At 34.5% G+C, this 26,215-nt stretch overlaps 1 protein-coding gene across 1 annotated transcript in view; it reads right to left on the bottom strand.

The window, feature by feature from the left end:
• LOC104081725 (low-density lipoprotein receptor-related protein 1B-like) overlaps positions 1 to 21,802 on the bottom strand; it is a 32,602-nt gene extending 10,800 nt beyond the window's left edge. The window contains exons 1-9 of the mRNA XM_009584572.1: positions 21,721 to 21,802; positions 19,566 to 19,754; positions 18,659 to 18,807; positions 15,292 to 15,383; positions 14,506 to 14,564; positions 13,592 to 13,708; positions 13,299 to 13,418; positions 10,338 to 10,457; positions 3,962 to 4,078 (exon numbers count right to left, since the gene is read on the bottom strand). Of these exons, the coding sequence (XP_009582867.1) occupies positions 3,962 to 4,078; positions 10,338 to 10,457; positions 13,299 to 13,418; positions 13,592 to 13,708; positions 14,506 to 14,564; positions 15,292 to 15,383; positions 18,659 to 18,807; positions 19,566 to 19,754; positions 21,721 to 21,802 (1,045 nt within the window). The remainder of the gene's footprint in view (positions 1 to 3,961; positions 4,079 to 10,337; positions 10,458 to 13,298; positions 13,419 to 13,591; positions 13,709 to 14,505; positions 14,565 to 15,291; positions 15,384 to 18,658; positions 18,808 to 19,565; positions 19,755 to 21,720) is intronic.
• Positions 21,803 to 26,215: the final 4,413 nt, after the last annotated feature.

Genomic DNA, 26,215 nt, shown 5'->3' with positions numbered 1-26,215 from the left:
ACAGTATTACCATGATGTAGAAAGTTAACCCCGGAGGGCAGCTAAGCCACACACAGCCACTCAGAAGGGTAAAAGTTCAAAAACTCATGGGTTGAGATAAAGACAGTTTAATAGGTAAAGCAAAAGCTGCGTGCACAAGCAAAGCAAAATAATAATTCATTCACTACTTCCCATCTGTAGGCTGGTGTTTAGCTGCTTCCAGGAAAGCAGGGCTTCATCATGTGTAATGGTCTTGGGAAAACAAATGCCGTAACTCTAAACATGCCCCCTTCCTCCTTTTCCCCAGCTTTTTATTGCTGTGCGTGACCTCATATGGTATGGGATATCCCTTTGGTCAGTTGGGGTCAGCTGTCCCAGCTGTGTCCCCTCCCAACTTCTTGTGCACCCCCAGCCTCCTCGCTGGTGGAGCAGCTTGAGAAACAGAAAAGGCCTTGATGCTGTGCAAGCACTGTTCAGCAACAACTAAAACATCAGTGTGTCACCAACACTGTTTTGGTCACAAATCCAAAACAAAGCACTATAGGAGCCACTATGAAGAAAATTAAGTCTATCCCAGCCAAAACCAGTACACATGACAAAATGGAAGAGGAGTAAAAACCAAAACCACCCTTCCTTATAATTCTCCATTACAATACTGCTAAAAACAATAACATGGACCATCCTGCAGAATGAATGCCTGTAAACACAAGATAATTAAAATGGTCATAGATGGGGTTTTTTCATATATTTAATATGGCATTAAATGCAGATTTTCTTTACTTATTTATTTTCAATAACTTTACTTAGAATTGTATTTCACCAAAACAAAGACAACACTTGTTCTGTGTTAATCTAGGCATAAGACTGGTGGGTGTACATAAAAGAAGAAACCTTTGGTACGCATCATTTTATCATACTAAAGTAGCATACTTGCCTTTGGCTAGCATTGGCACCTAGCTGCTTTTAGAAAACTGACACCAGCCATTGTCTGACTTGCACCAAGTCAGCTGAGCCTTAAGCAATGTAAAGAATGTGAATTTACAGCACTGTCCACTCAAAATTTACTCAAGACGACATTACGAGACATTCCAGCTCAGTTTCTTTCAATATGCTGGTTTAAAATGTTTTCACTTAAACATTAAATAATTGCTAGGTCTCACTGCCTTTTGGATACAAACTTATCCCAGGACAAAATTAGATCATCTGTTTTCTTTACAACTTGTAGGAGTAACAAAACAGCACTGCAAAGATTCTCTAGCAACAGTAATATTTTTACACTGATTGAATTCATGTCTTTCTACAGTATTATTACATTTGCTTTGCTTCAGTGTTTACAGTGTATTATATTTTCTTTAATTATATTCAATAAAACATTTTTGATGCCTGCAGGAATAAGATAGTCATTACTATGGAATTTTCATTTTTTGAAGTTCCCTGAAAGAGAAAATACTATTTTTGCTCTAATTTGTTTTTAAAAATCCAAATAAACTCTGAAAGCAAATTCCCCCTCCAAAAAGATATTAACTCAGAAGAGTTAAAAATGCATTCTACTTTGCTTAGTTATAACTCAGTATGGACCTATAACCTTCTTAATAACTCTTACTTATTTGGGAGGGTCCAAATATAGTTAAAGAACAACAGACTGTAACACAAATACAGTTAAAGAACAAAGTCATAACAGGCACAACTATTTGCATTATACCACTAATAATTTTTCACACCCATATGTGATTTTTTTAACATGCATTCTGTTTCACTTCCGATAACTTCACCAGGATGCTGTGTGTGCATGCGAAGAAACTATATAGAGAAATGTAAATACTTGAGCTGAATTTCTAGAATTCAATGAATTCATTCTGCATTCTTGAGAAACAATCATTTTCTGTATAGTTGCCTGACAAGCCCTTTGTATATTCATGTATGCTATGAACAACTTATTGTAATGTGCAATGTAATATATTTTGTCAAATGCTTTCGAAGTTCTAATTTCGTGTATATTTGTTTCATTACACTTTATTCTATAAATGGCTTGACAGCCCATAAAGAATTTTATACATCTATTTCAAACAACAGAACAGTATTATGTATTTTCCCAATGCTTTCAAGATTTTGAAATTCACAACCATGTCGGCCTACTGTATTTAATTTAAACAGCAGAATATGGGATTCAACAGTTAGATGTGAAGTATGCACTTGACAAGCAAAAGAAAACGAAAAAAAAGCTAACACAAACTACAGTTCACCACTCCGGCCTTTAGTTTGATGCGCTGGCTCAGTCTGGGTACTCTCAATTCACTAATTCCATCTGTTACAACTAACTACAGATTTCTTTATCTGCAAGTCTAGAGAACAGCCAAGAACTAAATATATAACAATTATTGATGTGAACACAAAGATGGCAAGCTTAATAAATATTAAAAAAAAAAAAAAAAAAAAGGATAGATGATTGCTCCCTCATTATTTAACTTTTTTTTTTAATCACTTTGTACTATGATAATCTAAACTTTAAGGAAGAAAATTATTAATACTGGCTGATAAATAAAACCCACTTCACACATAGCAAATTTCAAATTATGCTTGACACTTATTTTGCAGACAGGAATAATATTTTGTGGAAGTTGTTTTTTTTAAAATTTTCAAATTTTCAAAAGATTATCTAGTCATCTAGATTAATAGCGCTATAGCAAAACTATGTCTCTATTTGATTTTTACATGAGAATAAGAGAACATAAAATAATTTCTTGGTACTTATAATATAAATGAAAATGGAAAAATCCCACTGGCACTAATAATCAATTCCTAAGTAAAATCGCTCACAAAGTTAAGAAGGCTTTTGTGTGTCAACGGCCCCCCAGTTATTACAATAAATGGCTCTGAGTGACTACTGAGCCACATGACATTTTCTCCTTTAGATGAAACACTTGCATATGAAAACTACAGCACTATTGCTTGCAGTAACTTGCAACATTTTCAAATGTAGGTAGTAATTAAAAGGCAGACAAATCCACTTTAACCTTTCAAGAAGAATGAGCTAGTCTTCAGACACCCTGTACCTATAGACACTGTCTCAAATTGGAGAAAGGGGCAGACAGCACGTACTCAGCATTAGAATGCCTAATTTATTAAGCTTTCTAGGTTATTACCTTGAAGATACTAAATATACATTCATGATATACAATCAGGAATATGCATTCAAGATTATCTACACAACAAGATATTAATTTCTTGGATTTCTAAGTAAAAAAGAAAGAAACAACAGAAATTGTCAACTGAAAAGAAGGCACTTCAGAACTATTTGTGGCATTTCCCTCTTGAAATATTTTATTAAAGACAATGATTATGAGATAAAACCATTAAGAATTTGTCATTTCTTCCTGAGAAACAGATCTAAATTAACTCACTGAAAGTGGTATTACGGAGATTTATTAGGCATTCAGGTTCCTCATAGGTAGGAGAGAACTAGGCTAACTGAGCTACTTTGAATAACAATCTACTTTTTAATGTGATTAAGTATTATAGAAATGGACTTCTCATGATACAAAACAAGCCAAATCATCTCAGGAATAAAATGAATATAATGGGCAGGCAGTGTTTGACCAAACTTTATTGTTAACAAATGTTTATCACTGTATCACTGAGCAGTTTGTGTGATTCTTATCTAGAGATAAGAAATGCGATATGTAACTTATATACAAAGGTAAACTAATTGTAATATTTATTTTGAATTAATCAGATTATTGAGAAGTCATAGGTCAGGCATTTTTGCATAGCTGATACAGAATTACAGCTTTTTATAAGAATGAATAAAATTGGAGAATTTCAGCAAGGGACATTTTCAATTCTGGTCAACAGATTTTCAACAGATCAGATGGCATTGTATAAAATATACACATGCAGTTTATCAAAATTGAAAAGTTTCCTCTTACATGTTGCTAAACTGACTCCACTCTTTATAATATCTTCTTAGGTAAAAGTTACTTACTACAGTTTTCTTCATCAGAATTATCACCACAATCGTTTTGGCTGTCACATCTCCAATGATCTGGAATACAGTTGTTGTTTTTGCACTGGAATTCATGAGGCCCACAAGTTTTTTTATCTGTAATTAAGATGAATATCATTTACATCATTGCAGACAAAGAGTCAAAATGGGAAAGACTGCTACTAAACAGTGACATGACAACATCGTTAGATAGATACATTTAAGAAGGAGAAACCATGCTACTTGAAATGTTACTTTCAGAAATAATTTATTTCTCATACCACATTCTTTAAGATTCAAATTATTCATTCATACCAAAAGAGATATGGCCATAAAGTTGATGATAAAATTAAAATATGGACTGTATACAGTGTCATTTAAAGTAAAAAATATGAAATTCAGAGTGATCACAAATTAGTTTGAGGAGAGGGTATTATTGCACTGAGTCTCAAAAACTGCATTGACTTTTACTTGAATTTATCTGTAAGAATGCTTTACAAAAGATCAGGTCGCAGTAAACCACAAGAATATTTATTTGAAAATGCACAAAATACATATTTCTCAAAAGTTATGTTCGGATATAATAATTTAAGACTAATCATACCTGACAGAAAACTTTGCATTTTGATTTACATTTTCACCTTCTGATGTCTTGGATTGGAAGTCTACTTATACAAAGTAAAACATTATAAAGCATATAATGCTAAACTGAGATTAATTTTCTTCATGTAGTAAATTTTCAATGAGCTTTCCTGTTTACAGAGTAGCATTATAGGCAAAGTCTCTTGGAGATGCATGAACATCCTGAACTCCTCCAGCAGAAAGGAGCTGCCTCTGTGTTTTATTTATATTTTTTATTTCTTGAGCAATTATTTCAGGTTCTAAGGACTGAGATGAAATGAAATAAATTAAAAAGTTATCAGTGACATTTTCTTGAAAAAAAAAAAGTTTGCTTTGTAAAAGCCTCAATGACATATTTAAAATTACATGTCACTGTGATGATATTTCAATAGAAATTTTTTAAATTTCCATTAGGTTATTTCATAGCATGTCAGTTCAGACTTCATATTGCTATCATGACAACTCAGTGAGTTCTAATAACTGACAGAATGAAGGAGGACTGAAACACTAGCTTAAATCAACCTGCTTTCTCTGCCTGTGAAATGGAAAGGACCACAAATTAGAGGTATTAGATTTGATGCTATGGCCCAAACTGCTGCTTTTTGTGCTTTATTTTAGGTGTGGTTCTGGAACTAGAGTGATAAATCAAAACTACATTTGAATATCAAGAAGGTGGAGGTAATGGTGTTGCAGCTCAGTTGTGTACACTCAAAAATTTGGTAATTACACTACTGCCTTTTGCATTTGTTCCTTATTCTCTGCCAATATCGTGATTGTATGTAGTTTTCTTCCAAAATACTTTTTCCTACGATGTTTCTCAAAATGACAGTCTATGACATTTCAATCATGACATTTCAAATACTTGCATTGGCAAGCGCTTAAAAAATATTTAACGTTACAAAACATAAAAATATCCCCCTCTCCCTGAAAATAAGACACTTTTGTAATTTGTTTCTGTAGCTTTGCAAAAGATCAACTTTCAAACCAGAAATCCATCCTATATTTATTAAAGTACTTCTAGTAAAGTCTACAATCTCCCATTAACATACCTGCCCACAAAATGAGTCCTAAAGACTAATGACAGATTATATTCTATTTATCCTTCCATATTCAACAGAAATACCAAGATCTAATCAGTAATACACAGAAGCCAGACATGCCATCCCTTCATTTCAGCTATCTGCTAGGATGAAAAGAACATGCAATATATTTTTTCTTATTCTTCATAAAGAATTACCTAGTTCTCAAGGATGCTAAATCCATTTTCTAGCATTGCCTCTTTACACTTGTGAAGAAAGGCTGGATTTTTTTTTTTAATTTATGCAAGTGTAGTCTAACCTTATGATTACCACTTGAATATTAATCCTTCTTTTCTTACGCTATTTTTACCAAACACAAAGGAATATTTAATTATTTTTTATACAAAATATTTTGCATATTCGTAAGGCTCTCTCTTCTTCACTTCACAAATCTGAAAGCTTTATGCTTCCTTTGGGTTGACTGATTCTCGTAGCAGCTTACACTTGACAGTGTCCTACAAATCAGATTTGCTTGTCTTGTATTTCCTTCTTCACTTTAATGAGAGCCGAGGAAAACAATAGGATACTAGAACTAAGATATAACAAAGACGAAGATTTCGGAAAATTGTATAACGAGTATCTGATCTTTGAGAAAGACTGATTTACTCAACTCAAAGGAAATAGTGCAAGACCTTATTTTTTTTGAGTTGTGGAACCCTGAAAAGCACACAGGGGCCCCCACACATTTTGTCATTGCTGTCTTCAACACTAAATTGCTTTCCAAGTTCAGATAGGAATGGTACAAAGGCAAAGAAGTAAGTACTGATAACTCAATTGTCATATTTCTCTCTTCAAATTATTATTAAGAGATTCATTGATCTAGTGTAACAGGCAAAGACCCCTTCTCAAAAATTTGTGTGACCATCTGAGGTAGCTGCTGGTTGGTTGGGGTTCATCTTTTGTGCATACCGAACTAGGATTTTATTTTAGAAATAATTCTAAATGAGCCTGAAGAAAATACAACGAAGGCTTAAATGGAAAACAAACCAAACCAAACCTCAAAATATTACATAGGGACCCTAAAAGCACTTTGATTCAAATATAAATCACTATGAATGAAAACACTATTTTGTCACTAATTGCACTACCTTGCCATTTGGGGATTTTAACTCCATATATGTGCACGTTTATGCATTTGTGGGGGGTGGGGGGTGTGTGTGTGTCTGAGAGGGATACAATCCAAAATGAAAAGAAACTCACTTTTGATCACTAGCTGTTCTAGAAGTTGGCAGGCTGTGACTGATGCTGGATACAGGAAATTATAAGCCTGTTGAAGGACGTTTAAGTTTATATAATGCATCCTTCAAATGTCTCAAAGAACACTGTCTTCATCATCAGAAAAAAAAACCCTACTTTGACTCTTTAGGCTAAAAATAAAATTAATATTAAAAAAAGTGAGGAAGCAGAAAGCAGTCATACTAATGTTGACACATTATGCTAATAAAGACCTGAAATACAAATAACCTTTAAAGTAGATTATAATCACTTTCCAAGACCACACACAGCTTTCTTCAGATTCTAACTCAAACAGGGCCTTTCTTGATGTAAAGTATTAAAGTTGTGAGCAAGGATTACCATAATCTAATGGCTTCTTTTAATTGCCTGGACAGAAAGCATGAATTAACTCTACCTACTGTTCTTTGAAGAACACCATACACTCATTAATAAACATACATTTCCTAATTCTACTTCGTTGTCTGAGTCGGAAAGTAACGACAGAAGACTAAATAGACATTCAGACTATTTCTAACAAATTTACTCAATATAATATCTCCAATAACACACAGTAGTAGATGTTGACTCAGCAAAATATATATATGCCTATGCAGCACTTAAGCAAAAAACAGATCACCCTTCATACAAGTTTTGCATTGTAAGCATTTTAGAAATGAACTATAACGATAACAGTTAGCATTAGCATCAACATATGCAGATCTTTATTATACTCAGCTTGCAGCTTTAGAATTTAATGCTATTAAGCTTTGTTCATAAAAATAATCATCTTTAAATTTAAAAAAAAAAAGAACCAACCAACAACGCAGAAGAGCAAACCGTGTTAAAACTACTGCTATAATAAGGTCATTTAAACAAATTTCAAATGCTAAAATTATGGAAAACTTTAAAATGTGATTAAACCCACCCTGTTCTTCTCAAGGCTTAGTTGTTTTATGTGTACATAACCGTGTGTGGCATAGAGATTGTGAATATGGATAAACTATTCTGTCTCCTCCAACACAAAAACTTAAGAGCATTATATGCAGCTAGCAGATTTAAAATAAAAATGGAGGTGGTTTTTCAGGGAGGTGTGTAATTAAGCTGTGGAACTCCTTGTTGCAGCATGTTGTGAAAACTTTACAAAGGTTAAAAGAGACTGAAATACATCAAGGGTTATTGCATACAGAGATATATTTGACTCACAGTATCTCTGATTCTCAAACTGTTAGAGGCTGGAAGAGTATCCCAATAAAGTTTTCATTACAGGCCTGTTTTGCTCGCATATTCTTCCCTAGATACTAGCTTTCAGTCACTGCCAGAGACAGAATAAAAGGCAAGATGAGTCTTCGATATGAACCAGCATAACCAGTCGTATATATTGTGACTGAAAAAACCTATTTAACTTGGGATTGCACGCATTGCACCTTTAATTGTTTGAGTAATTTGGACGTTATCCTTTCTATTGGCTAAAATGATGAATCACAGTGAAATACCTATGATAAATACAATTTTTCCTGTTCAGTGTTAGTTTTGGGGTTTTTTCCTCTTTGCTTTTAAACTTTGTGTCCTGAGGATATTATTAGATTAATTATTTTAAGACCCTTTGTGCCATATCAGTTGGGCTTGCATGGGTTACTAAAAATATGAATCCACAGTTTGGAAGCTTGGAATGCTGTCCGACTTGGAAAGAAACGGCATCTTGGAGACCAAGGTGATGGGGGACAGTGCAGGAGAAAGGACCTATGAAGTGAATCAGAAGGTCAGCAGTGCAGGGGTCGTTCTATAATAGCCCAGAAGAAGACATAAAGAGTCTCTATGGCAAAGGTTCATCCCCTTTGCATTCACTGTTTCTTCAAGCCAAATGATTTCCTGGACTGTAACTTCTCTCCAGTTGATATGATTAATTAGTTTCTCCTTCCTGACAATTCAAATGTGGTCTTGGATTTTCAGTGTTGAGGAAGAGTTCAATTTCCTAGGCATATTTACCAGCTCCAATATTTTCATATATGGGGTTGTGTCAATTGCTTGAAACACATCCATGGAAATTTGGCTGTCTCTCAGTGCTTTGTTCTTGATTACAGCCTGTAATTTTGTTACTCTGTTGTCCCAGAGGTAGCATACATGCGTCCAGACTCATGTGTTTCATCAAACCATTTATTGATGTGTGGATGAATAATGGTGAGAGCTTGGAATGTTCTGTACAACTGTTTTTCTTGTTCTCTTCCATCTCAGAACAGTTTCCTATCTTTTCCTTTACAGACCTGTCTTGAAATTTCCACGTTTTTCTGCACTTAGTGAGTGTGCATCTTGCATTGACATCCATGTTCAGTGATTTTCCAACAATACTGATCCACTTATTCTGACTCTGACTATCTGTAATCTATTTCCCAGGTGGAATACTTATGTTTATTATTTTCTTTCATTTACAACAAAAGAGCTGACTCAGTACTTTCCAACAATGCAAGCAATGACTGAGAACAGCTACTACTACTACTATAGTGATCTGTTTTTTTCCAAGTGATGATGAATACCATTACTAGGCGTATACAATAAAATATCATGTACAGACCAATGTGAAAACTGCTTAGATTTTCAACTTTCTATAAGCACTGTCATAATAAAATAATTTTAACTGTTTCTGCAGAAATATCATCAATTCATCTGTTCTGTCAATAAGAAATATGCTAAAAACTGTAGAGTTCTATTTGTGATCCAACAATGAATCTTCAAAACAGCAATGAAAGAAGTTCTTGGATTCAAAGTTAGTACTTATGATCTAAAAAATCTGCCTCAGTGGGGTAGAACACTGAGGTTCTGGATATTGTGTAAAATCTGTCAGAAATTAGGGCTTCGTTTGCTAACGGTGAGATTCTATCCTTCATCTTTTCTGTAGAGGATCTGCCTCCTCAAACTGTAGAATTTAAGTACAGAAGTTTCATAAGTATCAGGGGTTCTTGGAGAAGTCCTGTGGGGATGCGAAGTTTGCGGAGTAGTGTGTTAGGGCACATAAATCCCTGAAGCTCACAGAGAGAAGCAAAAGTGGGTCATGTCAAGTTGGAATCTGCTTTGGATCCTTCTGCACAGCCAGTCTTAACTAACACGATTTGCAAATTATTACATTTTTCACTATTCATGAAGTCCAGCAGCAACAAAGTATGCAGAATAAATTGACAGAAACTGGATAATAATGTGAGAAAAATCAAGAATGTCACTATATTCCAAAAGAGATACTAATTTACAGCTCCTGCCAATAAAGTAGTAGTATAATATGAAGTTTAGAGATTACTCATATAAAGATTACCATTCAACAGGAACTGCATAAGCCAGATACAGCTATCATATCAGATAGATTTTATCATACATTGAAAGAAGACATATTAAGTGGGATGATTATTTCCTTTGGTACTTTTTTCAAAAATGTCAAGCTACTGTAATATTTCCAAAACCACTGGCATACTCACCACAGTTAGCTTCATCTGATCCATCAGCACAATCTGGGTCTTCATCACATACCCACAGTTTAGAAATGCAGTGTTTTGTTGTTTTACACTGGAAATGGTCTGGAGAACAACTGTTTTCAGCTTTAAATAAAAGGATTCCAAATTAAAACTAGAAATTTCTGCTAATATTAAGGATTCAAAAATTGGATATCTCTAGCATCATTTATGTAACATCTGTAAGAAAACAGCATTCAGGTTTATATTGTTTATAATTTTGTCTTCTTTTTATATATTATTTTATATATAACAGTAAGGTCAAATGAATCAATTGTGATATTCTTTTGACAACTAATAGATTTAACATTGATACAATCAAACCACTTTAGTAAAAAGCAGTCAGACTTTTTTTTTTTCCTAACTTCCTAAAACACCATTTATCAATTCTGAAAGTCAGTTTGAAGGACTAAGGCATCTCTCAATGCTTTGATTGAAAAGGTAATCAAAAGGATGTACAATTTTGGTGAAATTCTGTGCTCTGTGTTAAAAGAGGCCATGGGTAAATGGTGAGAAAAGTTTGACAATTATTTCACTTTATCAGTTTAGCAGAACAATTTTTTGAATGAATCCGACAGCAAGATAAAGACACAAAGATGCAGCTAACCTTCATCCTATTCTTTCAGGATGCTTTAAGTTAAAGCTTAACTGCTTTAACTTTAGAACAGCCACTTGACAACAAAAAAGATCCTCAGCGCACTCATGTGATTCTAGATCAACTCCCTCACAAGCATATATGCCAAATCTTACTATTTCTTAAACTGTTATAAGTGAGAGTGCAGAGTCAAGGTGAATAAAGGACATATATCTGGACCGGACTGTGAGCAAGCTATTTGTGATCAGATGCATAAGGATTTCTTTAGAGATAAGCATATGTATAAGAACCTCCAAATTGTTCTAAACTGAACTGAACATAGGTGGAAAACAGTGATCTATTCTCTGATAATGTTTTCCACATGAACGTTTGTCCTACTTTTCCCTAAGGAACTCCATAAGGTTTTTAACAAACTTTCCTATCCCTGTTGAAAAGCAATTTGCTCCTTGATACTATCATTCTTGTTTCTTGGGTTTGGCAAGATGAAAAATTTTAGGTTTGTTAAAAGTTGGTGTATTATTTCTTTCAGTGTCATGTTTCCATGCATAAATTTACGGTGCTGGAAATAAAAAGCATTTAGACTTGGCTATACTGCTAACTATACTTATAAAAAATAATACTGATCTCAGCTATGACACCTCACTAGGGGATTTCTAAATGCTTTACAAGGAAGACCAGCATAATTATCTCCATTTTACATATGGAAAGCCTTAAGTACGAAATGTGACTTTTTCAAGGTCACTTGACATGTAAAACAAAACAGTGGTAGAGCTGAAAAAAAGGTCTGTATCTTATGAATCCTAGTCCAGTGAAATTAGAATGAAATAGATAATCTCATCTGTTATCTGTCTTGTGACAGGAACCCAAGTCAATATGAACTTTGTGGCAGACCTACTTAAAACCTCCCCTTTTCGTAATCTCCCCAAAGGCAACTGAGGAGTTTCCAGAAGCCATAAGTGAGGCTTTATTAAAATATAAACTAGCACACTTAACTTTCTTAAGAGAGAAGCTAATAAAGACTAGGTAAGACAGAACAGAAATTAAAAAAGTATATAATTAACCTCCCCCCCTCCCCACTGTGTCTTTGCAGGTGGGTTGATGGTTGAGTTTCAGACAATTCAAAAGCTTGCTTTATATCACAGCAGACTGTCCTATCCCCACTAATCCCTAGGAAGTTTTCAACTCCATCACCACTGATCCTGACCCTATCCCTCCCACAGTCCCTAAGCACTGCTGCGCTGCAGACTCCGCTGCTCTGATTTAATTTTTGTCAGCTACACCTCAAGGTTTTAGGAAACTTCCATATACCATGTGCAGTTCTTTATAACAAAAAAAAAGCAATCTCCCTTATCTTCCAGAGAAGTTTACCTGACTCCACTTAATCAGTTTTTAAAGAAACATAACATGCAAACCAACATGTAATACTGTCTGTCAGAGACTACAGCTCTGCTGAGCTGTTTGGAAGATGGCCATTAAACATGACCATCAACAAAGCCTTTGTATCCTTAGCAACCCTTCCCTCGGAGAAGGCCATGTTCTTTGCAGAAATGCAGCATATGCAAACCTTGAGAAAGCTAATTCAGAAAATAGGAATAAGCACCTTGGATCAGCAGTAGATCTGAATAATGAATTGAGTGAAGGACAGAGATGTATTTCAAGACAGCACCATCATTTTAATTATAAAATGATCAAGGACACAAGCTATTCAATACATTTCCATTCTAAATCTGAAAATATTTTCTCTACTTATGTCTAAGAAATACGGAGTGAAAATGAGTTTATGAAAAGTAAGAGGTATTAAAAGCTGAGTAAATGGAAATCAAGTTACACAGGCAAATTAATGAAGAAGTCCCCAGAGGAAAGGGAATAGAAAAGGTAGAAAACTCTATCAAAGAAATAGGGTGTAGCAGGAGGTATGGATCTACATCTTTTCCAATAAAAGATGCAGAAAAATATCTTTTTCCATTGAAATGCGTTGCTGCAAGGCATGGCAGATGAAAGCCTCAAGAAGACGAGTCATTTGTGAGGTGGTTAAGAGTAAAATGGATGTTTCAGCCCAAGTCAGAAACCCAATTAAATGCTTGAAATTAATTATTTATACACCCCTCTTCTTTGCAATGACTTTAAAAAAATGAAGTTAATAAATGACATTTTAGTTTGTTCTCTTGTATATGAAGCATTGTACACCAATCAACCCTGTGAATTAACTGTTTCTTATGTTCCTCAAATTATTTTACATAGAGGACATTTACAGTACTTTACGTATTTTACTTCCGTTCCTTGTTTAAAACCAGCTACAGTTGTCAGAGCAAAATTCTCTAAATATAACTTACGACAGTCTCTTTCATCTTCTTCATCACCACAGTCATCCTGTCCATTGCATCTCAGATTTATTGGAATACACTTCTGATTCTTTGTGCATTTGAACTGACCTGACAGACACACATGTGTGTCTGTAAGTTAAAAGAATAAAAATATAAGTTAAAAAGATTAAAAGTTAAAGATTAAAAGATTTAAAAATTAAAAGGTACAAGAATAACAATATAGTTTCTTGACAGAATTTAAAGCATGGCATTTAAATCAGTTCAGCATGTTTCTGAAGTCTACAATGTATATAATCACCTACCACAGTTCAGTTCATCAGAATTGTCCCCACAATCGTTCTCTCCATCACAGATAAAGGCTGGCAGAGCACAAAGTCCAGTTCCACACTGAAAACGTCCTGGCTGACATCTGAATTCAGCTGAGAAAAGAGAAAACCGCTTATGAATACTATCAGAGGAATGGTTAAAATATCAAGTGTTGTTCTTCCTCTATGGACGACTCAAAAGAACTTATAAACCTTTGTATTTGCCTATATAATCTCAATCTGAGTAGATATTAGTAACTAAAATGTACACGTACTATTGTAAAATTAATTTCAAAGTCTGAGATTTTAAATCTGCATAACTATGTTATACCTTACTAATGATACAGAGTGCAACCAACCCTCTACATGTTGATGCTTACTATTAGCTCAACAGAGACTTGCAATTTGAGATCTAAACACTTGAGTTTAAGAAACTCACTATCCCACCCTAATTCTATTTCCCATGAAAGCTCTAACATCATTCCTTCTCACAGACACTGCCATTTGAGTGAATGAGCAATTATGCACCTCTATAGTAATATAAGTGTAGCTTAAAATGTAATCTTACGTAGAATGATTACATATGTTAAAGCTTTCTTCAAAGGCTTTTGCAGGAGAAAAAGAGAACTAATTATAAAATTGTAAAAATATGGGTGAGGGATTTCAATTTAAAAAAATCAAATTAACTGTTACTTAACTGGAAGATTGTAGAAGAAGATAGTAGAGCATTTTGTGTACATAAGCTTAAGGGAAGAAGGCAAGAATCTTTTGATTTATGTAGATTAATACAGTAGTATTAAAGTAGTCAGTGACTGGGACTGAAAAGTAGCATCATCAACAGATATTACTATTTACGAATCCAGTACACTAGGAAAGGTACTTTTCTAGCAAGTAAACCTGCAGTCAGCTACCATCCCAGCAACCATCCTTTGGGATGCCGAAAACATCATCATAATTGACTTCCAGTTGTCTACAATTCAACAGGGGAATAGTATAGTAACCTACTATTTGGACTATGTGAGGCTATCGAGAAATATGCTGTATCTGCAGCACCTTCAGGATAGTGTCTCAAAGTTACACAGGATGCATGAAAAATGTTCATTGCATAAAATTGTTCATACTGGAGGAGTGAGATTTAGCTCTCCAAACTTTCCTTTGACAATATTTATAAAACTATGAAATGAAAATATTTATATAAAACATGTTGTGAAAAATACACAGAATCTTAGTAGGAATCACATGGAGAACATTGTTGTTGTTCAGAAAATTGCACTAAATAATAACGTGTAGCTAAACTTGCGTGATGGCAATGAAACATAAGCAAACGAGATTGGAATTCCACATTTCTATTATATAACAAAATAAACCAAAGAAACTGGCAGAATTTTGTATTTATATATATAAAAATCAGCAACCTCAGAACACGCTGTAAAATAAAAATCTTTAGCAAAAATGTAACTGGGATCAAGTAAAGGTTTAAAACATGAAAAACATGTTCTGATGATTTTCCAAAGACCTTAAAAGACCCTTAGTAGACATGAGCTAATGAAAATCTTTTACTGGCTGACAAACAAGAGCCTGCACCCTTTGTAAATTTGACAGAGACCAAGGAAAAGAAAACAGTACTGTAAACAAACGCATTCAAAAAAATCCTCTTCCTAACATCTATAAAGCATTATATTTGATTTGGACCCTACTGATCCTCAGGCTCGTCAGAGCCATCTCCACAGTCATCGACAGTGTCACATTTCCACCAAAACGGAATACATTTGTCAGTTTTGCAACGGAACTGTAAAAGGAAGGAAAGAAGGAAGAAAAGCTTTAATATGAATATTTATTTATTTATTTTTAAACAGAAATAGCACAGTTTAAGAAAATTAGATTCACTGCTTAAGTCATTGTTTCAGGCTCGTCAGAGCCATCTCCACAGTCATCGACAGTGTCACATTTCCACCAAAACGGAATACATTTGTCAGTTTTGCAACGGAACTGTAAAAGGAAGGAAAGAAGGAAGAAAAGCTTTAATATGAATATTTATTTATTTATTTTTAAACAGAAATAGCACAGTTTAAGAAAATTAGATTCACTGCTTAAGTCATTGTTCCATTAATCAACTCTGGCTGTTAATTTTATAAAACTTATTTTTTAAATATTCTTTTTTTGGAGATGTTTTGCACTGAGACTTCCACTGATATGAATCACTGTAGTTTCAATGACATTGCTACACTGACTTATAGTGCCCCTGATACAAACCACTCACCGCATTTTGCTGCATTCTATGATTTGATTCTTTAAGATCTTATTCAAAACAACCACTTCAATTCTTAAACAGTCTTTGTAGGCTGTTGAAGCAGACTTAATATCATTTTTCCTGATAAACCAAAACACCCACAGTTACAGAAAAGGGCCTTAATGTGCAGTGTGGTACTTGCATACAGTATTGCTTATATTGTTTGAATTAAATGAGAAAACCAGAAGCTAAGCCTTCCAACCTTTCAAAAGGTACTTGTACAAAAAAAAAAATCCTTTGCAAGACCTTGGCAGTGCCTTTACTCTGAGCTCAGGCAACACTGTACCTTTGATCTGACTGAAAGAGGAATGCAAACAAAACAAAGAGTAGAAATTACTTGACGCAATCTTCTAAGGCTAAACCTAAAATCAGAGTTCATTATGTGGCTAATGCTAGGGAGAAAAATCTGGATAGATTATCAGCAACTTTCAAGAAATGTTGTGTTTCCTACCTGGTGTCTGTATGAGCACAGAAAAGAAGGAAACTGGCAAGTTTAGAACTGCAAGACATTTTATTTTCTGTGACTAGGCATAATTTTTTCATTTCTTCACATTTTAAAAACAATTGATTATTCAATAAGGCTGTATTTAAAAGGTATATTAAATTTGGTGCATTAGCTCAATTTTATTTTTTCTGCCAAGAAAATTTAGGGTTTCCTGGTCATTTATGTAGTAGGACCTATAGTTGGAGCTACATCATTCTTGTACCACATTGAGGGACATGCTGTATAAGAGGTTGGGTTTGAAAGGCAGCTATTCTAAACTGTTCAACTGTTCCACAAAGATATGCATCTCGGAATAGCTCAGCAGAAGGCCTCCAAATGTAGGAGACAAACAGAAACTCAGACAATTCTCGTTCTTAGTATTTTCTACTTGCTAGTGTAGCCTTCCTGCTGCTTAATTGTTTTAAGGTGCCAGCCTCACTCTGCGCACCACAAGGGACTTCAGGCTGTTAAAATGACATTATGAATTTCATTCCAGAAAATGGGTACTAACTCTTAGATGCTATTATGCTCTACACAAAAATGCTTGCATTCCCTTCTAAACTGCGGAGCCAGAACACTTTGCAAAATCCGGGGTCAGAGTCATATGGGTGTGCCTGGAATAGCGTGGAATGGCCTGAGTTTTGATGTTCTAGAGTCTGATGCGTTTTGTACTAAACAATTTCTCATGTCAAATTAGCTATCAAAAACAGCTGAAAGTTGGTAGACATGCAAGACCAGCGTATCAGCCATCAAACTCCTTTTCATCAGAAATGGCTAACAGTGGGTGTGTTGTGAAGAGCAATTACATCATAGGAACAGCTATGATTTTACAGCATCCTCTGAAAATCTTAAGTAGCAAAGCATATTTTTGCCACTGATCTCTGCATCTGATGCCATCAGATTAATGAATTATCAAACAGTAAAGAGATTTCAAAATTGGACGAAAATGACTAATAACCAATGTCAACTTGTAACTGTCTGTCTGAAGCAGCTTCTTCTATTTAACCCTGCTCTCCCCCCTATGGAATCCACAAGTGATAAAATATTGCTCCTGGAGGACCCAAGATGTGATGCTATCCTTCAATTCAGACTACCAATGAATTCTTTAGAAAGGAAGAGAGCCATTCAATCAACTGTTAGCATACAAATTCACTGTGGAATAAGCTTCCAGTGCCATTTAAAGAAAATTTTAAAAAAAAGAAAAAAGAAAAAAGTGCTGTTTTTTTAACCAAACAAATTTGAGAAGCTAGATATAGGGGGAAAATAGGTAAGAAATTCCTTGTTTTACAAGTGTTTTACACTTTCTTTTTGTTCATCACTTAATGGGAAGTAACAAGCAGACAATATAAACAGAAAAGATACGATGAACATAATAAAATCACACCAAACACTACCTTAAGGGAACAGAAGAAGACAGTGGGAAGGTTTCTTAAATAACAATATCACTTGAATGAAACTGTACATCATTTATTAAGATGACCATGGTTCCCTAAAAATTAAGAGTAAAACCCTTTCCTTAATGAGTACAGACAAAATGCATCATGATGTAGAATGTTGTAAGAGGTCATTAGCATACATATCATAAAAGCGGACTGCTAGAAAAGCTGGACTACTAGAAAGATTTTAAAGGCCATATGTACTATTACAATCAACCAATTAATTGTCTAGGTAGAACAGTCCAAAGACTTTTATCAAAGTGGTTCTCTTATAAGAAATCAGTTATTATTTGGTCATTTATTTAGTACTAGGGAATCCACCTCCCATAAAGAATTCAATGTTTTAATTGATGCAATTGTTAATTAATTGCATGTTCTACCATTTCCATTTCAGCTACCGAATTGTTTTTAATGTAACCCTATCATTTACCTACCTAGCTACCTGGACTGAGCTTGTTTTCTTGTATTAGTGTAAAGTTCGTTCATGCATGAATACTCCCAAATCATTGTTATATACACTTTGTATTTTTATGTTTCATATTTTATACAAATGTTTTTTCAAATCAATTTTTATGGGTTTAGTAGCTGTATTTGCTCTAGTGACTGGCAGAAACATCCACATTTGAAAGGGAACAAGTTCCGCATTCTCTGGAAAAAAGGCATTTGCAAGTCTATTTTCAACTAATAGCCGTGAGGATGAAACGCTTTAAATGCACCCATGAGTTACCTAGTCTTCAGCTCTTTTGACTGATGCTTCCACATTACGTGGGCACCAGCATTCATTATTTAAAAGCAGGTGGAAACACAGTAAAATATAATCCCCACTCCCCCTTTCCCCATACGTATGCACTTACCTGACTGGCAGTGCAGTTTGATAAGCATGTCTTGTTATCCGCAGCAAGGTAAAAATTAGTGGGACAGGCACAAGTATACATCTTGTTAGGGGCTAGAAGGCATAAATGACTGCAACCACCATTGTTTAGCGTACACAGATGTTTAGACACTGTGGACAGAACAGAAAAAGAATATCAGAGCCTATTATTTCGGTATATTTCAGGGTATCTGCTTTATAAAGGAAGAAAAATGTATTACACATACTATTTTTACAATGAGGCAACCTTTTCCTTTTGCCTTTAAGCTATTCTCTGTTGTGTGTGAAAATTAATTATTACTATGGATGCAGATTCGACACTGAAAGAATGAGAGAAAGAAAAAGCACTAGGTTTTTTTTTTTTATGAGACAAAAAATTAGCTTATCTAGGTCAAGTGCCAAATTGTATTCAGTTACAATTCAAATACATGAGGAGATGAGACACAATCGTAACGCCTACATTTTCTGACATTCCCTCAGTCTAACAAGTTTCTAAATAACAGTATTCTTCTGTATTATTAACACTCCCTTACTTTTCAAGTAAAAAGGTTAAATGTTTCAAGTTCCCATCCTGATAACTGGTAACTCAGACTGTAATGCAACTTAACAGGTCCGTACTTCTAGTCAGTATCTGGGTTAATTTTTAAGCACCCAAATTGGTATCTCGCCACTGAACAAGATATATCACATTTATTTAATACCAGATATATTTACAACATTAATCACAGATTTATGTTTAAAAATGTTAATTTGAAAGCTTCCACAATTTGAAACAAAACAGAAAAAAAAAAAAAATCACTGCAGCTAAACGAGCTTCCATTAACTCAGCAACTGGCTACTAAGTGAAATATATCAATGTGCTGTATGGAAAACATAGACAGAATAATTACCATCGGGTTGCCTGTAAGAATGATACACCTGGATGTCTGTTATGGTATGCCACGAGTTAATCAGTGATAGTCTGTCTGATCCAGAGGTTTTGTGGGCACGGCTGAGTGATTTGGTTTTCCCATCTGTCCAGTAGATGTAGTCTTCAAACAATGTTAGTGCAATCACCCCTGGAATATCTTGATTAGGGACTGTAAGAAGAGATGCTAAGATTAATGTTCACTCTTGGAAGACTGCCAGTTAAAATATTCCATACTGCATGGGTTGACAGATACAACTGCTATATAATGTCTTGAGAATAATTGTCATGACAATATGTCAAGCCTAGAGGGTCCTTTATTACCAGTTACGATAAAGATGGATGGGGCACGAGCTCTGCTTGCTTACAATTAGTTGGCCCAATCAGTGTTAAGGAAATGAAAGAATTTCAGTTAACAAAAATCACCTCCAGATTCTAAACCAATGACATGTTAAGCTTTAAAGAAGTACATAACATAAATATAACTTAACCTACTCTTTACAGAAGGCTAATATTCACTTGCTGTTTTAGGGGAATAAAAGTTATTAGAAAACATCCAAAACGTAAGGTATACATCTCCAGATGCACTGTGTTTTACACCCTTTAAGACAATTAATAGTATTTTATTTCTGTAAAATATACTGACAAGAGAGACAGGAAAAAAAAAAAGCTTTGCATTAAAATAAACATAGCAGTAACAGGGCTTACTGCTTATTCCTAGCATAACCAACCATACAATTTAAAAAAATAAAGTGATGATAATACCCTATCGTTACAACATCACAAAATTATGAGCCGACACCATTTTAAAAAGGATGGAAGGAAAAAAGGGAGAAAAAGCTTCGGAGCGTTCTTTATCCTACTGTATACTCTGTAATCTTGAACTATTTGTTCTTGGTAAACATAAACTGAACTCCACTTCTTTCTTCTTTTAACGTATATAGCTGTGATCACAAATGTCACAGGAGAATATCTGACTACAATGGTCAATTTGTAAACTATAATCTTTTGTCTCTGAATCATTCTAATTACTGATAGAGCTGAAAAGGCAGATCAGAGCAGCTGAGTCTGCCATTTTTAACCAGCATATCCTTAACACCTTTACCTTGTTTTCTTAGGTGAAAATAGCTTTATCTTTTTTTTGGAATGTGCTTAAATAGAGTTGGCAAATCTCAAATTCCAGTTGGAACATTTCATAGTTCACTGACAACTGATGACTGATACCGAGTATATGGAATGACAACTCAGCAAATTCAGTTTCATATACAATATTCTTGCCGATAGTGAACTCCAGTGTAGAGTATGTTGCCTTCTGGTCAAGGAAACCTTGCTTCTTAGACCTGAAATTATTTTCCCTCCTTGTATATTTACATATACCATAACCATCATATTGAAATACAATATGATATTCTTTTAAAGAGCTTCAAAACATTTCTAAGAAATTAGTCAAAGTGCGAAGAAATCTTAACTTTGGCACTTATTACATAGGCAACTTTGGCATGGTTCCTTACATAGTATAGCACCCCTGAGAAAAGCTCTTATAATTTCCCTTATTTGTAGAATCATGTTGTGAAAAGGGCGTTTACAAACTAGAAGTGAATCACTCCCCATGGCGATTGTTGCTATCCTGGTTGGAGTTGCTATCTGAGTAAGGAAGGGAAGAATTCTTGAAGTACCATTACTTTTAGTTTTGTTGCCAAAGTAACAAATCAAGTACAACAAAACAAGAATACAGAACTATAAGTACAAGTATTTCCATTATATTGATTCCTTTTCCTCTTTCCTCTTTTTCCTTATTTTCTCACCACTGGATTTATCAGAATAAATTGCACGAAAAACCTCTTAGATTCGGGAAAACACCCAAAGGCTAAACTAGGGTTTGTCTGTCTACTGGAAGACCTATATGTATTATCACCTAATTAGATCAACTACTTGCACGTTAATTTTATCCCCACTCTGTTCTGGAGCGAACGAAATAATTCCCTCGGTGCAGAAAATAAGCTTTAGACTAGACAATAGTACCCAGCTTCACCCTACATGTAGTATGGAGTGTGGGGGGATCTCTAGTACTGCAAAAAGAGAAATGAACCCTGCACCTCATCACAACTGAGCCCAAGCAGTCAAATCCCAGTCATTACCTGGTTTTTTTTGTGTTCTTTTGCTTAACATGGGTGATTTTCCTTGAACCTTCTTGAGAGATTCCTTAAGCTCTGCATACATCTTTGATAATGATGAATTCAACCTACTACTGTTCCAGAAAAGGCATGTGTAGCTAATTCTAATTTTAAAAAGTTAATGATCTTTAAAATGCTTTAGCATAATTATTAATTGGTAATACTAATTATAACATAATATGCTTACTACCAGATTACTGCAATTAATTAAGGAAGCATAGAATTTACACATTCATGTCATTTGGAAAAAGGAAATTATAATTCTGAATTATTTCAGAATTATTAGTTCATCAAAATCTGTGTACATGCATGCTCTGTTAAAGAAACACCTTTTGGTTTGAATCACTATCCAATATTTCAGCAGATCCCTGAAAAACTGGACTCTCTCAGACCTCCTCTGTTGCTTCTCTCCCCAGTTAGTTACTTCATTGAATTTAAGTCATTCAGTTGTTTTATTGTGCTATTATATTTACCATGGGATTTTGAGTACATCTGGGCACAATCCATTGTGCTATCTTTATATACAGACACTTAGGTATATTAAACTCAGCACTTTTTATTTTAGGTAGATTATAAACATTTGCTATTGAAAGTTTTCTTGTAACTTTTAAGTCATATGATTGTGCCACAGTACAAAAATTAAAGGACAAGCAGGAACTTTAGCTGCATCTGCAAAACTGCAGGAGATTCCCCACTGATCTTAAAGGGCAGTTTCTAATGAGAAATACAAACCAGGCTGACAAAAGAAGCAGGAAGGAACAGCAGAAAGAGAAACTGCTACTCTGAGTGAAACCCTAAAGCTATCCGTAAAGCTATTTATTTCATTTTTGCTTGTGTTCTGGAAAAATATCTGTTCATATAAATTATGACCCTTGCTGCTACTTTTGACATCAAATTAAAAATTTCAAAGAGACCACTCCAGTCTTTGTAAATAAAATATATGTGCTTTTTTCTTTGTCTGTTTTCTCTTATTCTGATCACAGTTAAGATTAAAATCAGAATAAATGGGCATGTAAAAGCCTTAATGCACATGAAGACGATTTACATAAGAAAAATATTTTGATTGGTTGTTTTTATTATTCTCCACCAATGAAAAATACATCTAGCAGTCATCCTCTTTTTGGCCATCCAGGAATTACAAGTAAACACCATATCCTGAGTACAGAAGTATGAGTAAATGCTTCCTTTTGTTTCTATGTACGTTTGTGGGTTGCCATACAATTTATCTTAGCTTCAATGGATTATGCACACATCAGAATCCAGATGAAACTTTATATTCATTAACTAAAAAATAGTCAAGACAGTAAAATGTACTGTCTGGATTCTCTCATCACACCTTATTAATAGGGAAACTAAGTTTAATGTGTGGCGTAAAATGTTAAATACTACAGTTAGAGAGCTGCATTTCAGAAAACAGCTGATGACCCAAGTACATTTTTCTTTTTTTTTTTTTAAAGCCAATTCTGTAAGCACCAGGTTTAGAAACTAAGATTTTCCAACGACCCTAAAAACAAAACCACAATATACAACACAAAGTAACAAATATTATATTCTCTTTTTTATGTTCTTTAAAAGAACTATGACAAAGTGTTTCTGTTTCTAAAAATTGGATTTTCCATTATTGCCACATATTGGTCAAAAGTTGAAAATGTCAATGATTTAAGCTCTCGCAGATTAAGGTTGTAGTTTGTTCTGCCACTATTTCTGACCTCTAGATAAAGAGAGCAGTTCATTCTCCAGAATGACCTTTGAGTAACTTTATAATTTTAACGGGCTTCTGTGTTACAGTCAACTTATCATTAAGTAATGTTCAACACAAATTTGATCAAAAGTCTTTCAGGAGCTTCCATCATTTATGGCTGGAAAAGCTACAGGTGTTCTGTTGTGACTATGAAACTTAGAGAAAGTTACAAAAAAAAAATTCAAGGAAGCAATGAATGGACTGTGTTACATAAAACAGTAAAATAAATGCAAATAAAAATATACGTAAAGTAAAACACACAGAAAATAAGTATAGTATCAATGGATGCAAGTATTTCTTATAAAAATTATTCTAAGCTGACCGTAAAACTCAAAGTATTTTCTTCCACTTGGTACATCTGTAAAGACTGAGGGAAGTTTCCGAAAGCAAAAATTCAATGGCAGCTAGTTCTGATTTACTTTACTGTTTGAGGAATAGTTCTATCATAACTGAATATTATTTTTCTTTAACTTCTAGTATATTATAATGGAACATCAGAACTGTTGACATGTAATAGGTTATAAAATCTACAGTTCACATAAACTCTGAATGACCCCAAAAAATGAACACAAAACTGTGAGGGAATTTTTACATCTTATTTTCTGACAGAACAGTAAAATAGTCTCTCATGCTCTTTATTCTTTGCCTTTGAGGACACCAGTGTTTCAAGCTTTCTGAAATTTCAGGTGGTGACAGCTATTGATTTATCATAAATGTATGTAGTAGAAGAAACACCCATTTTCTTTCTTCAGTCTTCCCTTTAACTTCAAGAGAACCTTAGCTGCATTACTGATCTACCTCTTCATAAATGACATACATTAGTTGCAATACTAATTACGGACCTCACAGCATACAATATGGTGTGAATCACAGTTTTAAACAGGAAAGCAAGACCAATTGCTCTCCTTTCTTTGGCAAGCACTGTAAAAATGGACTACTTTCTGCAAATTCAAAGTAAAGCCAGGTTAGTCACAACTGAAAAGTACCTCTGCTTCCCCTGCATCACCTATTTGAAAACATTTAATCAAGATGTCTACTTGACAATCCATTAGTAAGAAAGTGATATATTCTGTTAAACACAAAAATTACGTTACACCAACATAAGGGTCAAATCTCGACGAGCAAATTCATGGAGAATTTAAATAGTCATGTATCTTAACACAGAGCCATGAGAATTGTACTTACTTAGTACTAATTACTTTCCAGAATTACCTATGCATTCAATAGATATTTTTCTTTTAAGGTTTCTCATAACAATGTCACCCTATGGCTTCTATGAAAGCTTCCAAAATTGGGTTGCAGTAAGCTGAAGCCCGATCCATATCTCAAAACATTCAGCAAAAATAACTAATACAACACCCCACCTGCAGACCAATAATCCACTGGATACAGCTCTAGCAGTCCATAAGTATTTTACTAGACCAGTACTTACTACATGTGCTTTTTCCCCCTCATTGTTAGAGCATCAAATCCTTAAATAATCCCTTGTAACCCATGCATATTACTTCTCTCCCAGATGAAGAAATCTCAACAACTATAACTGAAGTGCAGTTCAGTTAGAAAAGGAATAACTGCCCAACTGTCATAGGACTCAGACTCCATCATCATGGACATCATGGGCACACTGGACAGCTGCTATGGCATAAGGGAAGAGGCGAGAAGTGCCTTTAGCCCCTGTCATAAATCCTTGCCTGAACAGTATTACTCAGCTGACTGCTTCCACTCAGTCCCAAATAGTTACTTCAGTGACTCAAGTTTCTTACAGCTTACCGTACAGTACATCTCAGAACATATACGCCAGTTTTCATATACTGCAACACATGCTCTGTATCATATGAGTAAAAAATGCTTTACTTTGTGCCAGCAGCATAATCTTATGAATTCAAACTGATACATACTTTGATTTTCAAGACTCTGCTCTTCTTATTTGTGTAATAAAATGCATTATGGGGGTATATGCAACAACTTAACAATTATAAGGGACAAAAACCATGGAATGAAAAATCACCACCCTAAGTAATTTCTGAGGAAAAACTGCACCTGAAATTTGCTCCTACCACAGCCTCCTCCTACCAGAGATGGGCGATCCCTGGTAGGGATCCCTTGCAATCCCTCCTTTTCTAACAGGCCTTCTACTGCCACCTCTAGTTTTCTACTGGGGTTTCATTTCATACATAAATCATGGATTCTCTTACACTGAATGGTAATCCCAAACAGTGTTTGACCAAACAACAAGAAGATGAGAAATGTGATAAGAAAGAGAAGGCAGAAAAGAGAAGGAATGCACAGGCCTGTCGGAAAGCTGCAAAAAATAGGAGGAAGAAATACAGGTGCGTAGTAAAAGGGGAAAAAGGGAAGGCTTGCAACAGATTAGAAGCAGTGCAAAATAAAATTTATTAGGTACTTGAACACAAATAAAATGACAATAGATAACATGCTAAAAGGAGATAAAATGCTACATGAACTTAAGCGAAGAAGAGCCACATAACTCCATAAGAGGGAACGCGATTATGTAGACATATGAGAAGCATGCACAGACTTAAAATGTACGTCTGTCTCTCTTCTGCATTTTGTACTAATTTTGATCCAACCATATAAATTTATATGCTGTAAGTCATATCTGTGATAAAAAGGTCTACTTTTCTCTTGTGTGAACTCTGTTTCCCTTATATTTTCTGAGTACCTATACTTAAGCATAAAAAATATTCATTTGATTTC

Source organism: Fulmarus glacialis, unplaced genomic scaffold (assembly GCF_000690835.1).
Source record: "Fulmarus glacialis isolate BGI_N327 unplaced genomic scaffold, ASM69083v1 scaffold11839, whole genome shotgun sequence".
NCBI lineage: Eukaryota > Metazoa > Chordata > Aves > Procellariiformes > Procellariidae > Fulmarus > Fulmarus glacialis.
This window is presented reverse-complemented; position numbering and strand designations above follow the sequence as displayed.